This window comes from Diceros bicornis, chromosome 17 (assembly GCF_020826845.1).
Source record: "Diceros bicornis minor isolate mBicDic1 chromosome 17, mDicBic1.mat.cur, whole genome shotgun sequence".
In the NCBI taxonomy this organism is placed as follows: domain Eukaryota; kingdom Metazoa; phylum Chordata; class Mammalia; order Perissodactyla; family Rhinocerotidae; genus Diceros; species Diceros bicornis.
The window spans coordinates 58,523,379-58,541,005 of NC_080756.1; the positions used below are offsets into that span (position 1 = coordinate 58,523,379).

At 47.3% G+C, this 17,627-nt stretch overlaps 1 protein-coding gene across 2 annotated transcripts; it reads left to right on the top strand.

Moving 5' to 3' along the window:
* The first annotated feature begins 1 nt into the window (after position 1).
* On the top strand, positions 2–7,472 carry TEX52 (testis expressed 52). Of its 2 annotated transcripts, XM_058559057.1 has the most exons (3): positions 2–586; positions 1,868–2,418; positions 5,461–7,472. In XM_058559057.1, exons 1-3 carry the CDS (start codon positions 515–517, stop codon positions 5,753–5,755), a joined length of 918 nt encoding a protein of 305 aa, XP_058415040.1. In that variant the 5' UTR covers positions 2–514; the 3' UTR covers positions 5,756–7,472. The 2 variants fall into 2 exon arrangements, with proteins under 2 accessions (XP_058415040.1, XP_058415039.1); XM_058559056.1 differs by lacking the exon at positions 2–586 and having other exon boundaries at positions 1,565–2,418.
* Positions 7,473–17,627: the final 10,155 nt, after the last annotated feature.

A 17,627-nucleotide genomic window follows, 5' to 3' on the forward strand; every position in this document is an offset into this window, starting at 1 on the left:
TCACACAGAAATTGGCAGTTTCTCCACCGCTGGTCCTGCACAGCTTGCCTCTTTGGGATCTCTGCTCCTGCTGGTTACCTTAGGCCTTTTTGAGCTCCCCAGTAAGGGAAGGCCTACACAGAGGAAGCCCACCCCCCAACCCTGCCCAGAACTTTAAGGAAGGATGGGCCCAGTTACAGGAGCTTCTTGACCACCTCTATCCCAGGCCCAAGGCCTGGAAGCCAGCCTACCCTGCTTTTCTCCTCCCCCTGCCTTCGTGGGCAGCCCCTCCCAAGAAGCAGCTCCCGTTACCATCTTTTGCAGTCAGAACTTATGAGTCCTAGCCTCTGCCTGTCTCACCTGCAAGGCAGCTGGGGCCCAAGGGAGGGATGAGCCCTCCCAGAGAGAGGTAAGGGCCTCCTCCCTGTGTCACCACCCAGGAAGCATCACCATAGCAACCCCAGCAGCAAACAATGCTGCCAAGAAGGTCTTCCCTACAAAGCTGCCCCTCCTGACAATCAGGCCCAGAAGAAGAATGGCCAGTAACCGGAGCAGATCACCCAGAGGGTGGGGTAATCCAGCCCACGTCAGAGAACCTTTCCTGCAGGTAGGGGGTGGGGCCCCATCTCCACAGCCTACATTTCTGCACCCTGCTGGGCTAGAGGCTGTCCCCCTGGGGTGGGCCATGCTTTCTCCCAGGCAGCAGATCTGGCCTGTGAACTCTCCACTGTCTTCTTCTCTTAGTCCTATGCTACTGTGAACACGGAGGTCAGAACAGAGAGGAAGAGATGCCTGATTATAACATCTCCCAGACCCATCCACTGGGAGACCATGTAGAAATGACTTAGGGGAATGAGACCCAGAAACAGGTGAGGTTTTCGAATCAGAGAAGTCCTAGGGATGGTTAGGAGGGAGCGGCATTTTGAAGAGCATAGTATCATGAGTAGCGCAGACAGATGGCTCAGGTCCCAGCTCTGGCACTCACTCACTTAGCACCTTGGGTGAGTGGCTTACCTTCATTGTGTCTTGCATTTTGTAGCTTTGACATGGGGACAATAACAACACCTGCTCCTAGGGCTGTGAGGGTTAAAGGAGATGTGGATAAGGATTTAGCATAGTGTTAACACATAGTTGCTACTGTTTGTTTCATGGGAGGTGGGGTGCAGAAATGGGAAGGAACCAACATTCCAGATGCTTCTATACTTGCTTGTATTTTAATGAGAAGTGGGGGAACACACCAATGACAGAGAAAAGTAACAGGAGGAGTCTGGGATAGAAAAGCACCTGGCCCCTCTCTCTGGAGAAAGATTGCCCTTCGCCACGTGGCTTGGTAAGGGGCCTTCTCTCTCACAATTCCCTCAGGTGTGCTGTGCCCTCTTAGGAGCACCAGGATGGAGAGCACAGGTGAAGAATGGGAAAATGGCTTAGCGGTTGGATGCTCATGCTCCGCTGCTGGCAGCCGGGGTTCGGATCCCGGGCGCACACCGACGCACCGCTTCTCCAGCCATGTTGAGGCCGCGTCCCACATGCAGCAACTGGAAGGATGTGCAGCTATGACAAACAACTATCTACTGGGGCTGTGGGGAAAAAATTAAATAAAATTAAAAAAAAAAAAAAAAAAGAATGGGAAAATGTAAGTTGAGGAAAGAGTGTGGGAGATCAAAACCTGATAGAACGAGAATAAAAAAGATGAGAAATCCATGAGAATAATACAGAGCAGACATAACTTCTGATGGGCAGGCAGGAACGGAGAAATGGTTCCCCACCAGGCCATCAGTGTCCTGATGAGCATCCTGGGTCTGGAGGGGGCTGGCAGCTTGTTTTCTCTGCAACTGCTCCCGGGAAGGGGAGGCAGCGTGCCCCTCAGCTCCCTTTTGTTTCTCCCCAGATGGTCCATGCCCGTGAGAACCCCCTGACCTACCAAACGTGGGCTCAACGTGAGTTTCTTCTCCCCAGTGAGTCCTGGGAATTGCCTGGCTTCACCAGGCAAGCCTACCACCAGCTGGCCCTGAAGCTGCCACCCTGCACAGAAATTAAGTCCAAGGTGCGTCACCGACTCATCTACCCTTGGAAGGATGCTACCCAACACACCTGGGGCTTCCACACATGGCTTGATGTGGGGCGTTTGCCAGCCACCTTTCCCATCAGGCCCGACAGGCCCTACGATAGCAATGTCTGGCGCTGGCTGACGGACTCCAGGGCCCACTGCCGCCCCCCAGCAGAGCCCCCCATCCCGCCTCCCTCCTGGCTGGGTCAAAACAGCTTTCTGACCTTCATCTGCTGTACTCCTATCTTCTTGGACACGAATAGGAAGAACCAAGTGATTTTCAGGACGGTGAATGAACTAAGAGAGGTGGAGAAACTCAGGCTGAGGAGTGAAGCAAGGGCACCTCTACTTGACGCCAATGGCGATGCCCTGCCCACAAAGAACTTCAAGAAGTAAGAGGAGCTCCTTCCTCAGTGAGCTCACCCAACCTACCCATGTTCAGGTGACCCCTCCCTCTCTCTGATTCCTGTTTCTGGTGTCTAACTTGGTACTCCAACCTTCCCACCTCTGGCCATCTGAAAACCAAACTTTTCTGAGCGTAGCTGGAGGGAAGGGACGGAAGCAAGGGAAGGACAGCCAGGAACAGCTTAAAATTTAGGGGGCACAACTATGCACTTAACACCTGCTAGGCCCTGGAGATACAGAGAAATGTCCTTCAGTCCCTTCCCCCAAGGAGCTTACAAAATGCAGATACCCACATACATGCATGGAAAGACAGCCATCAATATAGGCCCACATGTGCTAAGTGTCCAGAGTGTGAGACAGATGGTGGGTGCTGTAAGGATGTCAATTACTAATGGAAAGAGCTGACAGCTGGAGTCAGTGGCTTGGATTAAAGTCCAGACTGTCATTTTGGCAAAACGTCAGTTTTTTCAGACTCAGTTCTACCGTTGATAAAACGGGGATGGTAAATACCATGCCTACCTCAATGGGTGAAGATAACATGGGTTAATGAATTATGAAAGCTCTGTACAAAAAATAGATGTTATTACAGAAATTCAGAAGAGGGAGGGATTGCTGTGGGCTAAAGTGTCCCACCAGAGGCTTCATGAGGAAATCGGACAAAGGCTGGAAGGATAGGAAGCCTTCGGAAAGGCAGAAAGGAGGAGCTGGAGGGTTGACTGGTATGAACAGAGACAGGAACGTGAACAGGGCTGTTTGAGAACGCGCAGCTCTCCCGTCCCTGCCCATGGCGGATACTCACAGGTCTCTCCGTACTGTGCCCAGTCGCGGCCCTGGGCATGAGTGGCAAGAGACCGGGAGAGGAATCAGGATAGAATGTCTCAAATTCCAATCCCAAGGGCATTGAGGGGTTGGAGGGAGAAGCTGTGGAGATTTTTAATCTTTAAAAAAAAAATGCCAACAGTTGGTGATTTTGAGAGAAGATTATTCAGGATCTTGGCTTCTCTCTGCTGTCCTTGCAATGAAGATTATTGATTGCTAATATGTGCTCACACTAGGCATACAAAGGCGAATAAGACTTAGATCACTCCTCAAAGAAACTCACAAATGAGAGTGCCAGATGCTGTTGTCATCACTTTAGCTATACTATTTAATCTTCCCACTACCCTCTGAACAGAAATTGTTATTATTACCCCCATTTTACAGATGGGACATCTGAAACACAGAGAGGTCAAGTCTCTTGCTCAAGTTCACACAGCCAGCAAGAAGGCAGAGCTAGGACTGAACCCAGGGAGCTCAGCCCTGGAGCTGCATTCTTAACCACTATGCTCCACATCCATGCTTGGCTGACTAGAAGTCCACAGCTACTTTTAACATAATATAATGTTCTATAAAGGCAGTGCAAGAAAAATACACATCCATAAAAAGAGCTTAGCACAGTGCTCGGCGAACAGTAAATGTGTGTGTGATGCAGAAGCAGTGTGGCCTCTGGAGGCAAATAGATCTAGGCTGGAACCTACCTAGCTCCACCACAAACTTGCTATGCCACCTTAACTTTCTTAAGTTATTTGAGCCTCACCTTCCTCAAGGACGTACAGGAGATGTACCTGGTACCTTGCAGGGTTGTCAGGAGATTAAAAGGCACAGTGCTCGGCATATAGAAGGGCTCAATAAACTCTGTCATTTTTAGCACAGCATCTCCACGAGAGAAGGATCCTCGTTCCACTTACTTGCTGCTGCAGGCCCAGCCCCTAGAGCCAGGATGGAGGAATGAGTCTCAGACAAGGTTTTGCTGTTCATGGAGGAGGGAGTATTTGAGCTAGACCTTGAAGGATGTGTACAAGTTCGCCAGGTGGGAACAAGGAAGAGCGGTGGGAGGAAAGGCCCTTCCAGTTCTGTTGTTTCTTTTGAGCAGCTCTATTAGGGGTTAAAACAGATTGTTAAAAATTACTCTAGGGGCCAACCCAGTGGCATAGTGGTTAAGTTTGTGTGCTCCACTTTGGCAGCCCAGGGTTGACGGGTTTGGATCTCTGGCGCGGACCTACCCATCACTCATCAGGCCATGCTGTGGCAGCGTCCCACATACAAAGTAGAGGAAGATTGGCATAGATGTTAACTCAGGGACAATCTTCCTCACCAAAAAAAAAATTACTCTAGATCAGTAAGAGGGCACATTCTGAGCATGAGAGACCCAGAGGACCTCAGACAAGGTCTGAGCTTCAAGCTGCTCACTATCTTGTTGGGAAACAGAACATTTAAATATAAACTCAGCTGTTTTCAACTCTGGTAGCACAGTAGAATCACCTGGGCCACTTTACAAACTGTTGAGGTTTGAGCCCCACCCAGAAGATTCTAACTTACCTGGCCTGGGGGCAGCCTGGGCCCTGGCATTTTTTGAAAGCTCCTCAGGGTGATTCTAATGCGCAGCCAGGCCTGAGGACCTCTGATGTAAACCAAAGACAGCAAACGGGGGGAGATCTGCTGAACCAGGTGCAAAGCATGTTGAACCACAGGAAATCTGCCACTATTCAACTATGTTTTTAAAAAGCCAATTTCCCACTGTTGGACCTCATACTACAGGCTTGTAGAAGAGGGAGCCATCAGACCAGGTGTCGGATGGCAGCAGGTCAGAGCAGGAAGGGCTCGTGGATATCATCACCTTCACCAGTGGTGAGAAGGGTCACTTGTGCTGAGTTCGCTCTTCCCGCTGACACTGCGTTAGTGAAGGAGGTGGAACTTGAAGGATTGTGAGAATCTGGATAATGATATTACATACAATATGTCCAAAGGATGGAGGATTGACTATCTAAACAACATCATTTCCCCAGCTTAACGCCACCACACACACGCAGGGCGTGGGCCACTGGCGTACATCGATATCCAATTAGGAAGAGGGATGGAAGGGATTCCCTATGGCCTGATAGCTCACTAGCTTGTGGAAGGCAGCACCATGCTTCCCCTTCTCACCCCTTCCACCGTGCCTGACTCTCCCCTTTGACTTCTCTTCTCTCTCCACACCCTTCCCCCAACAGGTACCCACACATCTCAGCTGGTGGAAGGTTTGAACCCTGCGGTCTCCAGCTCATGCCCAACCCACTTCCCAATGACTTAGCCAGGAGCTGGCCCTGCCCAAACCCTCAGCCTCATTACCAGGAGAAGGTGCTGAAGCTGGCCTTGCTGCCAGGTGTGCCCCTGAGCCAGGACCTTGTGAGAAAGTACCAAACCCTGATAGAAGACCGGGTTGCCTTGCCCCTCCACCATCTCTCCAAGGCACAACATGACAAAGCCTCAGCAAGAAAGAGAACGAGAAGACCTGGACACATCTAGAAGAGCCTCCAGATGCATGGGGACCACGGCGGGCACACAGACCCCCAGGCTTGTGTTGTCAACCAATGCACCTTCAGCAAGAAGCCTTTGGGGTAGCTGAAGGACTCTGGCTTCTCTAGAACAGAGCCTCTCCACCATCCCCCCAACCTCAAGCCACCTCTGTACCTCAGGCTCCTGGAGACTCTACTGAAACTCTAAACTGTTATCTGTCTTCCTTGGAGGACTCTCTCATAGCAGGTCGGAGGATTGGTCGGGGGATAGAGCAGGGAAAGCAGAAGGGGATCCAGTTCCTAGTGACAGACAAGGAGTGGGGAGGAAGAAGGGTGTGTGTGCTGGGGTAGGGGAAGAGGCACTGTAAGAAATGTGAGTAATAAGAAGTTACCTCCACTCCCATAACCCATTTGGAACAAGACTGAGATTGGTTAGGGTACAGGAAGCTTCTCAGGCAAAAATAACCTCGATTCCACCCCTCCCGGGACCATTTGATGTCTGCACAAAGACCGGAAGCAACTCTGCTGGGTTGCAGGTCCCACGCAGCATTTGGGGGAGCAGAGGTCAGGCCAAGGCTGGTGCTAGAGGATGGGAGAGTCAGGTCTGAGGAAGGCTGACCAGGCCTCTGTGGAGGGACAAGAGTAGAACAAAGTAGAGATTCAAGGTAAAAGTCAGAGCGGTACCCCAGAGCATTACCTTAGGGCCTTGGGCCTGTGCTGCAGTTGACCCCAGGTGCTTTTGCAACGGAGAGGCCCAAGACAAGTGGCCTAAAGTGGAGGTGGGCAAAATGCATTGGTCAGAAAGGCACTGACCCTGGTGGGGTGGAGATTGGGTGGGAGAGGGCCGGCAGGAGGCCTGGTGGAGAAGGCAGCTGGGAGGTGGCTGGAGAAGGAGCCACCTCGCCTCCATTTGTCCCATCACACCCCAAGTTGGTGATCTTCCCCAGCTGGGCTTCTCTTGGCTTTTTGCCCACTGCCCTCTTACCCTACTTTTCTCAAGCCCTCTGGGCACCTGGGAATCAAAACACCAGCAAGCTTCTAGCCCTGGTTTAACCACTAACCAGCTATGTGACCTTGGGGAAGGTCATTATTCCCCTCAGGCTTTCAGTTTCCTCATCGGCACCACGGGAGCCACCAGGATATAAATAAGTGAAATAAATAAAATGTGAAGAACCTGAAAAGTGTCTGACACATTGTAGGTCCTCCATAAATGAAGCTATCAACTATTATTCATAGAATAAAAGTAATAAATGGATGGAATATTATTCAGCCATAAAGAGGAATGAAGTAGTGATACATGCTACAATGTGGATGAACCTTGAAAACATCATGCTGAGCAAAAGGAGCCAGACACAAAAGGCCACATATTGTATGATTCCATTTATATGAAATATCTAGAATAGGCAAATCCATAGAGACAGAAGGCAAATTGGTGGTTGCCAGGTGCTGGGGGAGGTGGGGATGGGGACTGACTACTTAATGGATACAGGGTTTTCTTTTGGGGTGATGAAAATATTTTGCAACTAGATAGAAGTGGTGGTTGCACAACATCAAGAGTGAAAGAAATGCCACTGAATTGTATACTTTAAAATGGCAAATTTTATGTTATGGGAATTTCATGTCAATTAAAAATAATTATAATAAATGGGGTGTGTATAGAGAGTTTCCAAATTTCCTTCCAGTTCAAAATCTATAATTCTATCCCACAGTCCTTCTCCTTGCCACCTCTTCCCACGGTATGTTTCGGGTGTGGGGGAGTGGAGAGGACGAGAGCCAAGGGGTGAAGGAGAATCTCCAGAGTACTCCAGGGGATTGCTGGGGCTCTGGGAATGTACCCATTCTCCCCACTCTGGATCAGGAATGATGGTGGAAAGGGGGAGGTCCCTTTACCTAGGATCCTAACGCGTCACAGCTGGACAGCCACTAGGAAACAAGTGGAACCCTCTCAGTGTTCAGATGGTAAACAAGGGCCCGTCAAGAAGTGATTACTGGAAAACTGACAACCACATGCAAAAAAATGAAAGTAGACCGTTACCTCACACCATACACAAAAATTAACTCAAAATGGATTAAAGACTTGAATGTAAGACCTGAAACTATGAAACTTCTAGAAGAAAACATAGGCAGTACACGCTTCGACATCAGCCTTAACAACATATTTTCAACCACCATGTCTGACCGGGCAAGAGAAACAACAGAAAAAATAAACAAATGGGACTGCATCAAACTAAGAATCTTCTGCACAGCAAAGGAAACCATCAACAAAATGAAAAGACAACCTAACAATTGGGAGAAGATATTTGCAAACCATACATCTGATAAGGGGTTAATCTCCAAAATATATAAAGAACTCGTGCATCTCAACAACAAAAAAAGTAACAACCCAATTAAAAAATGGGCAAAAGACCTGAACAGACATTTCTCCAAAGAAGATATACAGATGGCCAACAGACACATGAAAAGATGTTCAACATCATTAACTATCAGGGAAATGCAAATCAAAACTACAATGAGATATCACCTCACGCCCATCAGAATGGCTACAATTAACAAGACAGGAAACAACAAGTGTTGGAGAGGATGTGGAGAGAAGGGAACTCTCATACACTGCTGGTGGGAGTGCAAACTGGTACAGCCACTATGGAAAACAGTGTGGAGATTCCCCAAAAAATTAAAGATAGAACTACCATATGATCCAGCTATTCCACTGCTGGGTATTTTTTTTTTTAAAGATTTTATTTATTTATTTTTTTCCCCCAAAGCCCCAGTAGATAGTTGTATGTCATAGCTGCACATCCTTCTAGTTGCTGTATGTGGGACGCAGCCTCAGCATGGCTGGAGAAGCAGTGCCTCGGTGCGCGCCCGGGGTTCCGAACCCCGGCCGCCAGCAGCGGAGCACGCGCGCTTAACCGCTAAGCCACCGGGCCAGCCCACTGCTGGGTATTTATCCAAAGAACTTGAAAACACCATTGCATAAAGATACATGCACCCCTGTGTTCATTGCAGCGTTATTCACAATAGCCAAGACTTGGAAGCAACCTAAGTGCCCATCAAGGGAGGAATGGATAAAGAAGATGTGGAATATATACACAATGGAATACTACTCAGCCATAAGAAACGATGAAATCCAGCCATTTGTGACAACATGGATGGACACTGAGGGTATTATGCAAAGTGAAATAAGTCAGAAGGAGAAGGTCAAATACCGTATGATCTCACTCAACAAGTAGTAGATAATAACAACGAACAAACACATAGAGACAGAGATTGGATTGGTGGTTACCAGAGGGGAAGGGGGGAGGGAGGAGGGCAAAAGGGATAATTAGGCACATGCGTGTGGTGATGGATTGTAATTAGTATTTGGGTGGTGAACATGAGAACATGATGTAATCCATGCAGAAACAGAAGTATAATGATGTACACCTGAAATTTATACAATGTTATAAACCAATGTTACTGCAATAAACAAAAAATTAAAAAAAAAAAAAAAAAGAAGTGATTAGCTCCAGGCCACACAGCCAGGCAGTCCTTGCCCTCCTGGTGGTAGAACAGCAGGCACAGGCTGGGAGCGAGGACTCCAGGGCCTGTGTTGTCATCCTGCTTCTCAGGCTACTTGCCCATGATGCCTGGGTTTTGTCACCTCCACAATGAGAGGCGCTGGGGATACCTAGAGGGTTAATATGAAGATTTAGGGGGTGGGAGGATGGAGGCCATTTCTTCAGAGAAAGCCACCTACTCTTTGGCCTGAGCTAGGGCAGAGCAGAAAGGTAAGCTGCACTTACCCAGACTCCTGCCTTGGCAGACCCAGACCACCCCAGACGCTGCTAGCCTCTTGTCAAATAGACTTCCACCCCACCCACCGCCTTCCCACTCTGCTCTCTGGACAGCAGCCTCCTTCCTGTTGGCAGGGGGATTATAGCATTATCAGGGCGCCTGTGTCCATAGTGCAGAAGGAAGACTCCTGAAATTCCTGAACTCCAGGGGGCCATGGAGATCTGAGGGACAACAAGAGCATCCATACATCCTCCTGGGCCTGGGGCTCTTCTAAGGCAATCCCCAGCTCAGCCTGCCAGCAACCATGAACACTAGCCCCTGCTCACTCCCTCACACATGCACAAATGAATATGGAGTTCTTGAAAACCTTTGGTGGGGTAGAGTGGGAGATCCCCGTAACCTGGGCCTGTCTTAAAGACCTACTCTCCCACCACGCTTTTGAGAGTTGATCTGAGAGGGAAGCAGGGATGGACACCCTCCCCCACATAGCCAGCGCGCCACTCCCCAGAACACCATGTGCCCTGCTGAATGCCACCAGCTTCATGCACACTAATTAATCCCAGCACAGAGGCCTTCAGAGCCACTTCTGGGTCAACACCTCGCCTCTTGCAACCTCCCTCTCCCTAGCCTGGTATTGGTCTCATGAGCTGCGTTGCTGAGGCCAGCTCAGGTTCCTGAGTTGCCGGGGGCCTGAGGAATGGTGGGAGGAGCCAGTGAGTGCTGGAAGCTGTGGTGGCTGGGAAGCCCTGGGGGAGATTCAGGGCCAGCCACATGCCAGTCATGATCTTCACTCTTCATTCTTCAGCTGGCTGTCTGCCAGGGTTGTCCTATCTAATTGCCTTGCCTCAAAAAGCCCCATTGCTAGTCCCTGAGGTGACAAATCAAAGCCAAGTTCCTCTCTCCCTGCCCTAGACTCTCTCTCCACCTTCCGCAGGGCCCTCTGGCCTCTTGTTTCCACTCAGTGCTGACTCACTGCAAGCCCTCTGTCTTCTTGCTGCCCTTCCACCTCCGAGCCCTCTCCTAGTCGTGCTGTCCACTGAGCCACATACATGTGCTCTTTCCATTACACAACATAAATAATTGTTTTTGCCTGTTTATCATCATATTTAGTAGTTTCCGTGGCTGGCTGTTCATATAGTTGCCCATTTCACGTTAGTCTCAAGCCCACACACACTCTGCAGGTCCCGGGACAGAACCTCACAAACGCCTCCATGCTTGTAAGATAATGTGGCTGCATCTCACCACTGCTCAAACTCCAAGGTAGAAGTTTCGATGTGTGGCTTCCCTTAGCCCACCATCGTTTTCACTGGATGTTCACTGAACATTAACTGTCAGTATCATGACATGGTTCCTAGGTAATAGTCACTGACTTCTTTAGCACTTGTTTAAGTCATGTCCAGGGGTGCAAGAGCAGGCCCAAAGCTTAGGCAAGGAGGAAGGAAAAAAATGGAGGGAAATGGAAGCAGGAAAGAAAGTAGATAAACACAAGAAGGAGGAAGAGAAATGCTGAAGCCAGAGGCAAGACAAAACAGGAGTCTCTGTTGGAGCTCAGAGGTTCAGAATGTTTGGAAGGAGTTGGGCAACTTTACCAGATTCTCTGAGGGCACTTGCAGGATCAAGATTGGGGTACAGATCCCAGGGGATGAGAGGGACTGGCAAATAAGTCCCAGGGTGTAAGGGAAAGGGGGATGATAGAAAGGGGTCTTGAGTGATTGCCTGTGGCATCAGTTGGATTCTGCAGCTGAAAAAATCAGCTGGGGAGCTCAGGAGGCTGTTCTAGTGTCTCATCATCTGAGTAGTTGGGGTAATAACAGCACGTTTCCTCCTGGGTCCTCGGGAGTCCTGCTCAACAACTCATTCAATACATTTTACGTAAGAAGAGAGAGAAGAGACAAAAAAGGAGACTTTGTCCTTATAAAGCCCAGGATCTAGTGGGAATTGGACAAGTAAACAATTAATAATAGTGTGAGAGGTGATGTCAGCATCATGGCAGAGTGAGCTTTCCCCTTAGACTCCACCCCCCTAAAACAACAAAAAGGACATTCATATACCAACAGAGGACAGTCACACAACACAAAAGACGTCTGAGAGACACACGCAGCCTTACATCTGAAGGTGGAGGTGCTGGAACCCTCGGAGGAAGTGGAAGGAGGTAAGCAGAACTCCTCTCCCTCCTCAATGACAGCGACTCTGGGACCAGGACCAGGCAGCTCTCTGGGGGTGTTTTCCTCCACAGGAAAACCATCACTCTCCAAGTTCTCTCACAGCCCATGGGAAACTCCCATACGGAGGGGACTGAACTGTTGCAGGACTGTCTTCATCAACCTAGCACCCCAGGAGAGTAGACAGCAAAGGAAGAGCAAGAAACCCCCAGGTTTGGGCAGGTGAAAGAAAGAGCCCCTCCCCCTATCCGGCGCTCCAGCACAGCTGGTTGGCCAGAGCACCTGTGGATCACGGCGGGCTCAGAAGACACAGCTCTTGACCCCCACCCAGTGGCAGCAGGTGGAAGCTGTGACCAGATATTATGGGCATGAGGAAAAATAAGCCCATACCCTGAAACAGTATGCAAAAATATATGAAATCTCCAGACCAGAAGGAAAATGACAAGTACCCAGAAATCAATCCTGGAGGCACAGAAGTTTATAACCTAAATGACAGAGAATTCAAAATAGCTATCATAAAAAAGCTCAACGAACCACAAGAAAATACAGATAGACAATTCAATGAAATTTACAACTTCTTCACAAAAGAGATTCAAACTATAAAGAAAAACCAATCAGAAATCTTGGAGATGAAAAACAATATGGAGGAGATAAAGAAAAATCTGGAATCTTTAAAGAACAGAGCTGACAGTATGGAGGAAAAAATTAGCAATATAGAGGATAGGAATGCAGAAATGTTCCAGATGGAGGAGGAGAGAGAACAGAGACTAAAAAGAAATGAAGAAATTCTCTGAGAAATATCTGACTCAATTAGGAAATGCAACATAAGGATTATAGGTATTCCAGAGGGAGAAGAGAGGGAAAAAGGAGCAGAGAGCTTGTTCAAAGAAATAATAGCTGATAACTTCCCAAAACAAAACAAAAAAAAACAACCCGATCAAAAAATGGGCAGAGGATATGAACAGACATTTTTCCAAGGAAGATAGACAGATGGCCAATAGGCACAGGAAAAGATGTTCAACATCACCAATCATCAGGGAAACGCAAATCAAAACTACACTAAGATATCACCTTACACCCATTAGAATAGCTATAATCACCAAGACAAAAAATAACAAATGTTGGAGAAGATGTGGGGAAACGGGAACTCTCATACACTGCTGGTGGGAATGCAAACTGGTGCAGTCTCTATGGAAAACAGTATGGAGATTCCTCAAAAAATTAAAAATAGATGATCCACTATCCCAATACCGGGTATTTATCCAAAGAACCTGAAATCAACAATCCACAGAGGCTTATGCACCCCTATGTTCATTGCAGCATTATTCACTACAGCCAAGAAGTGGAAGCAACCCAAGTGCCCCTCGACTGATGAGTGGATAAAGAAGATGTTATATATATATATACCATGGAATACTACTCAGCCATAAAAAAAGACAAAATTGTCCCATTTGCAACAACATGGATGGACCTGGAGGGTATTATGTTAACTGAAATAAGCCAGACAGAGAAAGACAAACACTGCATGATTTAACTCATATGTGGAAGATAAACTAACACAGCCCAGAGAGAACAGTTTGGTGGTTACCAGGTGGAAGGGGGTTGGGGGGTGGGCACAAGGGGTGCAGGGACGCATTTATATGGTGACTGACAAACAACAATGTACAACTAAAATTTCACAATGTTATAAACTACTATGACATCAATAAAAAAATGCAAAAAAAAAATAGTGTGAGAAATAATGTAATAGATACCTGATCCAGTTGTACTATGAGAGCAAATGGGACAGACATCAAAGTCAGAGTGTGTTGTGTGTGTGTGTGAGCACACAGAGATGTATGTGCATGTACAGCCCCAGACAACAGTAAACATCTACTCAGCACTTACTATATGTTAGGCAATGTTTTGAGAGCTTTCCATGAATCAGCCCATTTAATCCTCACAATACTATGAGGTGGGTCCCATTATGATCTCCATTTTGGAGATGAGTAAACTGAGGCATAGAGAGCTCTTAACCATTTTGCTATTCTGCCTCTCATTTAAACTTCATAGCAATTCTACAAATTACATGTCATTTCAATTTTACAGATGAGGAAGTACGTTCCAAAAGATTAAGCATTTCAGAGCCAGCCCTGATGGCCTAGTGGTTAAAGTTTGGTGTGCTCCGCTTTGGCAGCCCGAGTTTGGTTCGTGGGTGCAGAACCACACTTCTATCCGCCAGTAGCCATGCTGTGGCAGTGGCTCACATAGAAGTAGAAGGACCTACAACTAGAATATACAACTATGTACTAGGGCTTTGGAGAGGGAAAGAAAAACGAGAGAGAGGAAGATCAGCAACTGATGTTAGCTCAGAGCAAATCTTTCCCAGCAAAAAAAAAAAAAAAGATTAAGCACTTTACCCAAAGCCACCCAGTTAGTAAATGACTGAGTTGGAATACTTGGCCAAGCTTGTCTGAGTTCAATATCCCTTGTTCAGTCTGCTTTTATCAATAGAGACAGATGCTTGACCTTTCTGTGCCTTGGTTTTGCCATCCATAAAATAGGAGGAAATCAACCTAGTGTCAAATATAAAAAATCCTAGCCTGGTCATCTTTGGAAGATCTACCTTTTTGGGGTGGAGGTAGGGTGATAAATTTCAACACTGGCCAGCCCTCCTGGGACCCTTGCTGGACAGAATTCTGGAAAACAGCTTCATTCCTGTCTTCAGAAGGTCTGACAGGGCCAGAGGAGAAAGCCTGAAATAGAACTGGCTGCCCTTAAGCCTCCACGGGCTCAAGGAAGCTGTTTGTCTAGCTCTGAATAACCCATTCTACGAAGACTATTCTGGGAATTGCCTTATGTGGCAGGGCATTGGCCTGGAGGATTCTGCTGCGCCACATGAGCCCTCCTCCTCATCCCCACCATCGGAGATAAGAACTGACACTATGCAGCCTTGAGGAATGCAAGTTAAAAAGTGTGAAGATATTTAAAAGCATGAAAAGTTATCACAAGGAAGGTGGGAACCAGTTCGTCTCCATCTCTACTGAAGCCTGGACAAGAGGACAGGGATTTAGATTAGATGTAAAGAACTTCCTGATACAGCAGAGAGAGGCTGGAACAGATTACGTCAGGTTCAAGAAAACGAGCTGTGAATCTATTCAGACCAACAGAAATGTAACGGAGCCACACATGTAACTTTAATTTTTTAGTTGCCACATTAAAAAAATAAAGAGGTGAAGTTAATTTTTATAATGTATTTTATTTAGCCCAATATATCCAAAATATTAACAATATAAAATAATGTAATCAATGTAAAAATACTCAGTGAGATATTTCATATTGTTTTTCATACTGTTTTCAAAACCAGTGTGTATTTTACGCTTACAGCATATCTCAGTTCAGACTAGCCCCATCTCAAGTGCTCAATAACCACATGTGGCTAGTGGCTACTGCACTGGGCAGCATATCTAGAATTACTAATGACTGTCTGACACCCAATGGCAAATACAAGGTGTAGTCTGGCTTTATCTAAAGGCAGAAAGTTCTCTAGAAGACCTGAGGGCCTATGAGGGTGAAGGCCAAGAAAACCCTACCTTTTGGAGCCCTTCTCATTGCTAGAAATACGAAGACTCATCACCCTCCGGCAATTCTTAGAACCCACTCCGCAGTGTTCTCTGTTCTCTTTCAGTAGGGGGACCCCGGGCTCCCTCAGGTCTGTCAGATTCAGTGTTTGGTGGCTTGTTAACCCAGGTGGGAAGAGCACTGCCCAGAAGAGCAAGGAAAAGGGTTCCATCCTGGGGTGGACGAGGTAGCCCTATTCTCTCCCCAGCAGGAGATGATGCTCTTTACCCTGGCCAGTCCATCATCTTGCTGGTGTGAATGGCTGTTCGCAGGAGGAGCCAGGCCAGACAGAGGGGATGGAGAGGTGCAAACCTACCCCTTGTCTGAGGTATGGTTGGTGACATAAGCCCTGACCCAGCCCAGCCCATCTTACCTGCACTATTCCGCGTTCTCTGTTTGCAGCACCCCTCCTCCAGGTATCTGCACAGCCCTCCCCCTCACCTTGTTCTCACCTCTGCACAATGTCATCTGCTCTAAAAAAGCCAGCCCCATCCACCACCCCATCACTCTCTCTCTTCACACCCTGTTTTATTTTTCTTCAGCACTTACCACTACCTGACATTATAAATTTAGTTGTTCATTGTCTGCCTTCCTCGTTAAAACGTGAATTCCAGGAGAGCAGGGTCTTCATCTGGTTCACCACTGTACGCCCAGGGCCTAGCTAGAGAGAGAAATCTGATAACAGATGAGCCAGGGCTATAAAAAGTCTGATACCGACTGTTGGCGAGGAAGTGGGGCCTGAGGACCCCCACACACTGCTGACTGGAGTGCACATTGGTACAAATACCTAGGATAGCAATCTGGCATTATGCCAAAATAGCAAAGACTTGTATCTGATGCCCCAGAAATTCCATTCCTAGGTATATACTCCAGAGAAATGCTTATACATGTACCCCAGGAGATACATGCAAAAATGTTCATAGCAGCATTGTTTGTAAGAACAAAAAATGAAAAATAACCTAAATTTCCTAAATGTGATGTATTCATATAGTGGAATACTATACAGCAGTTAAAGTGAATTAACTAGAGCTATACATATCTCATGGATGAATCTCACTAATAAAATATGGAGCAAAAAAGAGAAAGTTGCAGAAGAATACACAGACAGTTCCTGATTTAGGATGGTTCGACTTAACGTTTTTCAACTTTATGATGTTGTGATAGCGATACGCATTCAGTAGAAACTGTACTTCGAATTTTGAATTTTGATCTTTTCCTGGGCTAGTGATGTGCAGTACGTAGTCTCCTGTGACGCCGGCCAGCGGCAACAGCCACAGCGCCCAGTTACCCACACGATCACGAGGGTGAACAACCGATACACCTACAACCATCCTGCACCCACAGAGCCACTCTGTTTGTCACTTTCAGTACAGTAGTCAATAAATTTCATAAGATATTCAACACTCTATTTAGAAAATGGGCTTTGTGTTAGATGATTTTGCCCAACTGTTAGGCTAATGTAAATGTTCTGAGCACATTTAAGGTAGTAAGCTATGATGTTCAGTAGGTTAGTGTATTAAATGTATTTTTGACTTGAGATATTTTCAACTTATGATGAGTTTATTGGGACGTAATCCCCTCGTAAGTAGAGAACGATCCGTATACAACAGGTCAAACTAAATGATATATTGCTTAGGATACATATACACATATATGCATAACATACATACACATATATATGCATAATGAGTATAAGGGGAAGGATGGGGATGACAAACACCAAATTCAGGAGGCGATGTTATCCAGGGAGAAGGAGAGGTACACAGGGAGTTTCAACTATATTTGTAACAGTTTATTTTTTTAAACAAGGTGGCAAGTAAAGGGTACTGGTTATTTTTTATAATTTCCTGCATGTTTGAATTATGACTTTTTTTTAAAGAGCCAGGACTAAGGAGTCTTACACAAAGGAGAGGGAGAAGCTGGGGCCCTACTTGTGAGGAGATTCGGAGCTGTCCTTGCCACCCTCTGGACCCAGAACCCAGAGTAAATGAGCTAAGGACTCTGACGTCTGCCCACTAAGGGTGAGACACAGCACGGTGAAGCCTCTCCTGTGGGTGAGGAGGGGAGGGAAGGACGTTCGGACGCTGCGCATCTCCGTTCAGAACCTAGGTACTGGCTGCTCCCCACCGTCTGGGCTGCAAAGAACCCCAGGTGAAGCCGTGGGGAGACCGGGAGGGCACACGCACATGAGTGCACAAGCCTGCATCCCACACGCACACCAAGTGCACAGGCTGACACCCCCACGCTGACACACACCGCCTTTCACACAACCTGGCACGGACACTCTGACAGTTTACAACACAGTTACACGCCCTCGCGCACTCACACAGACATACACACACCCCT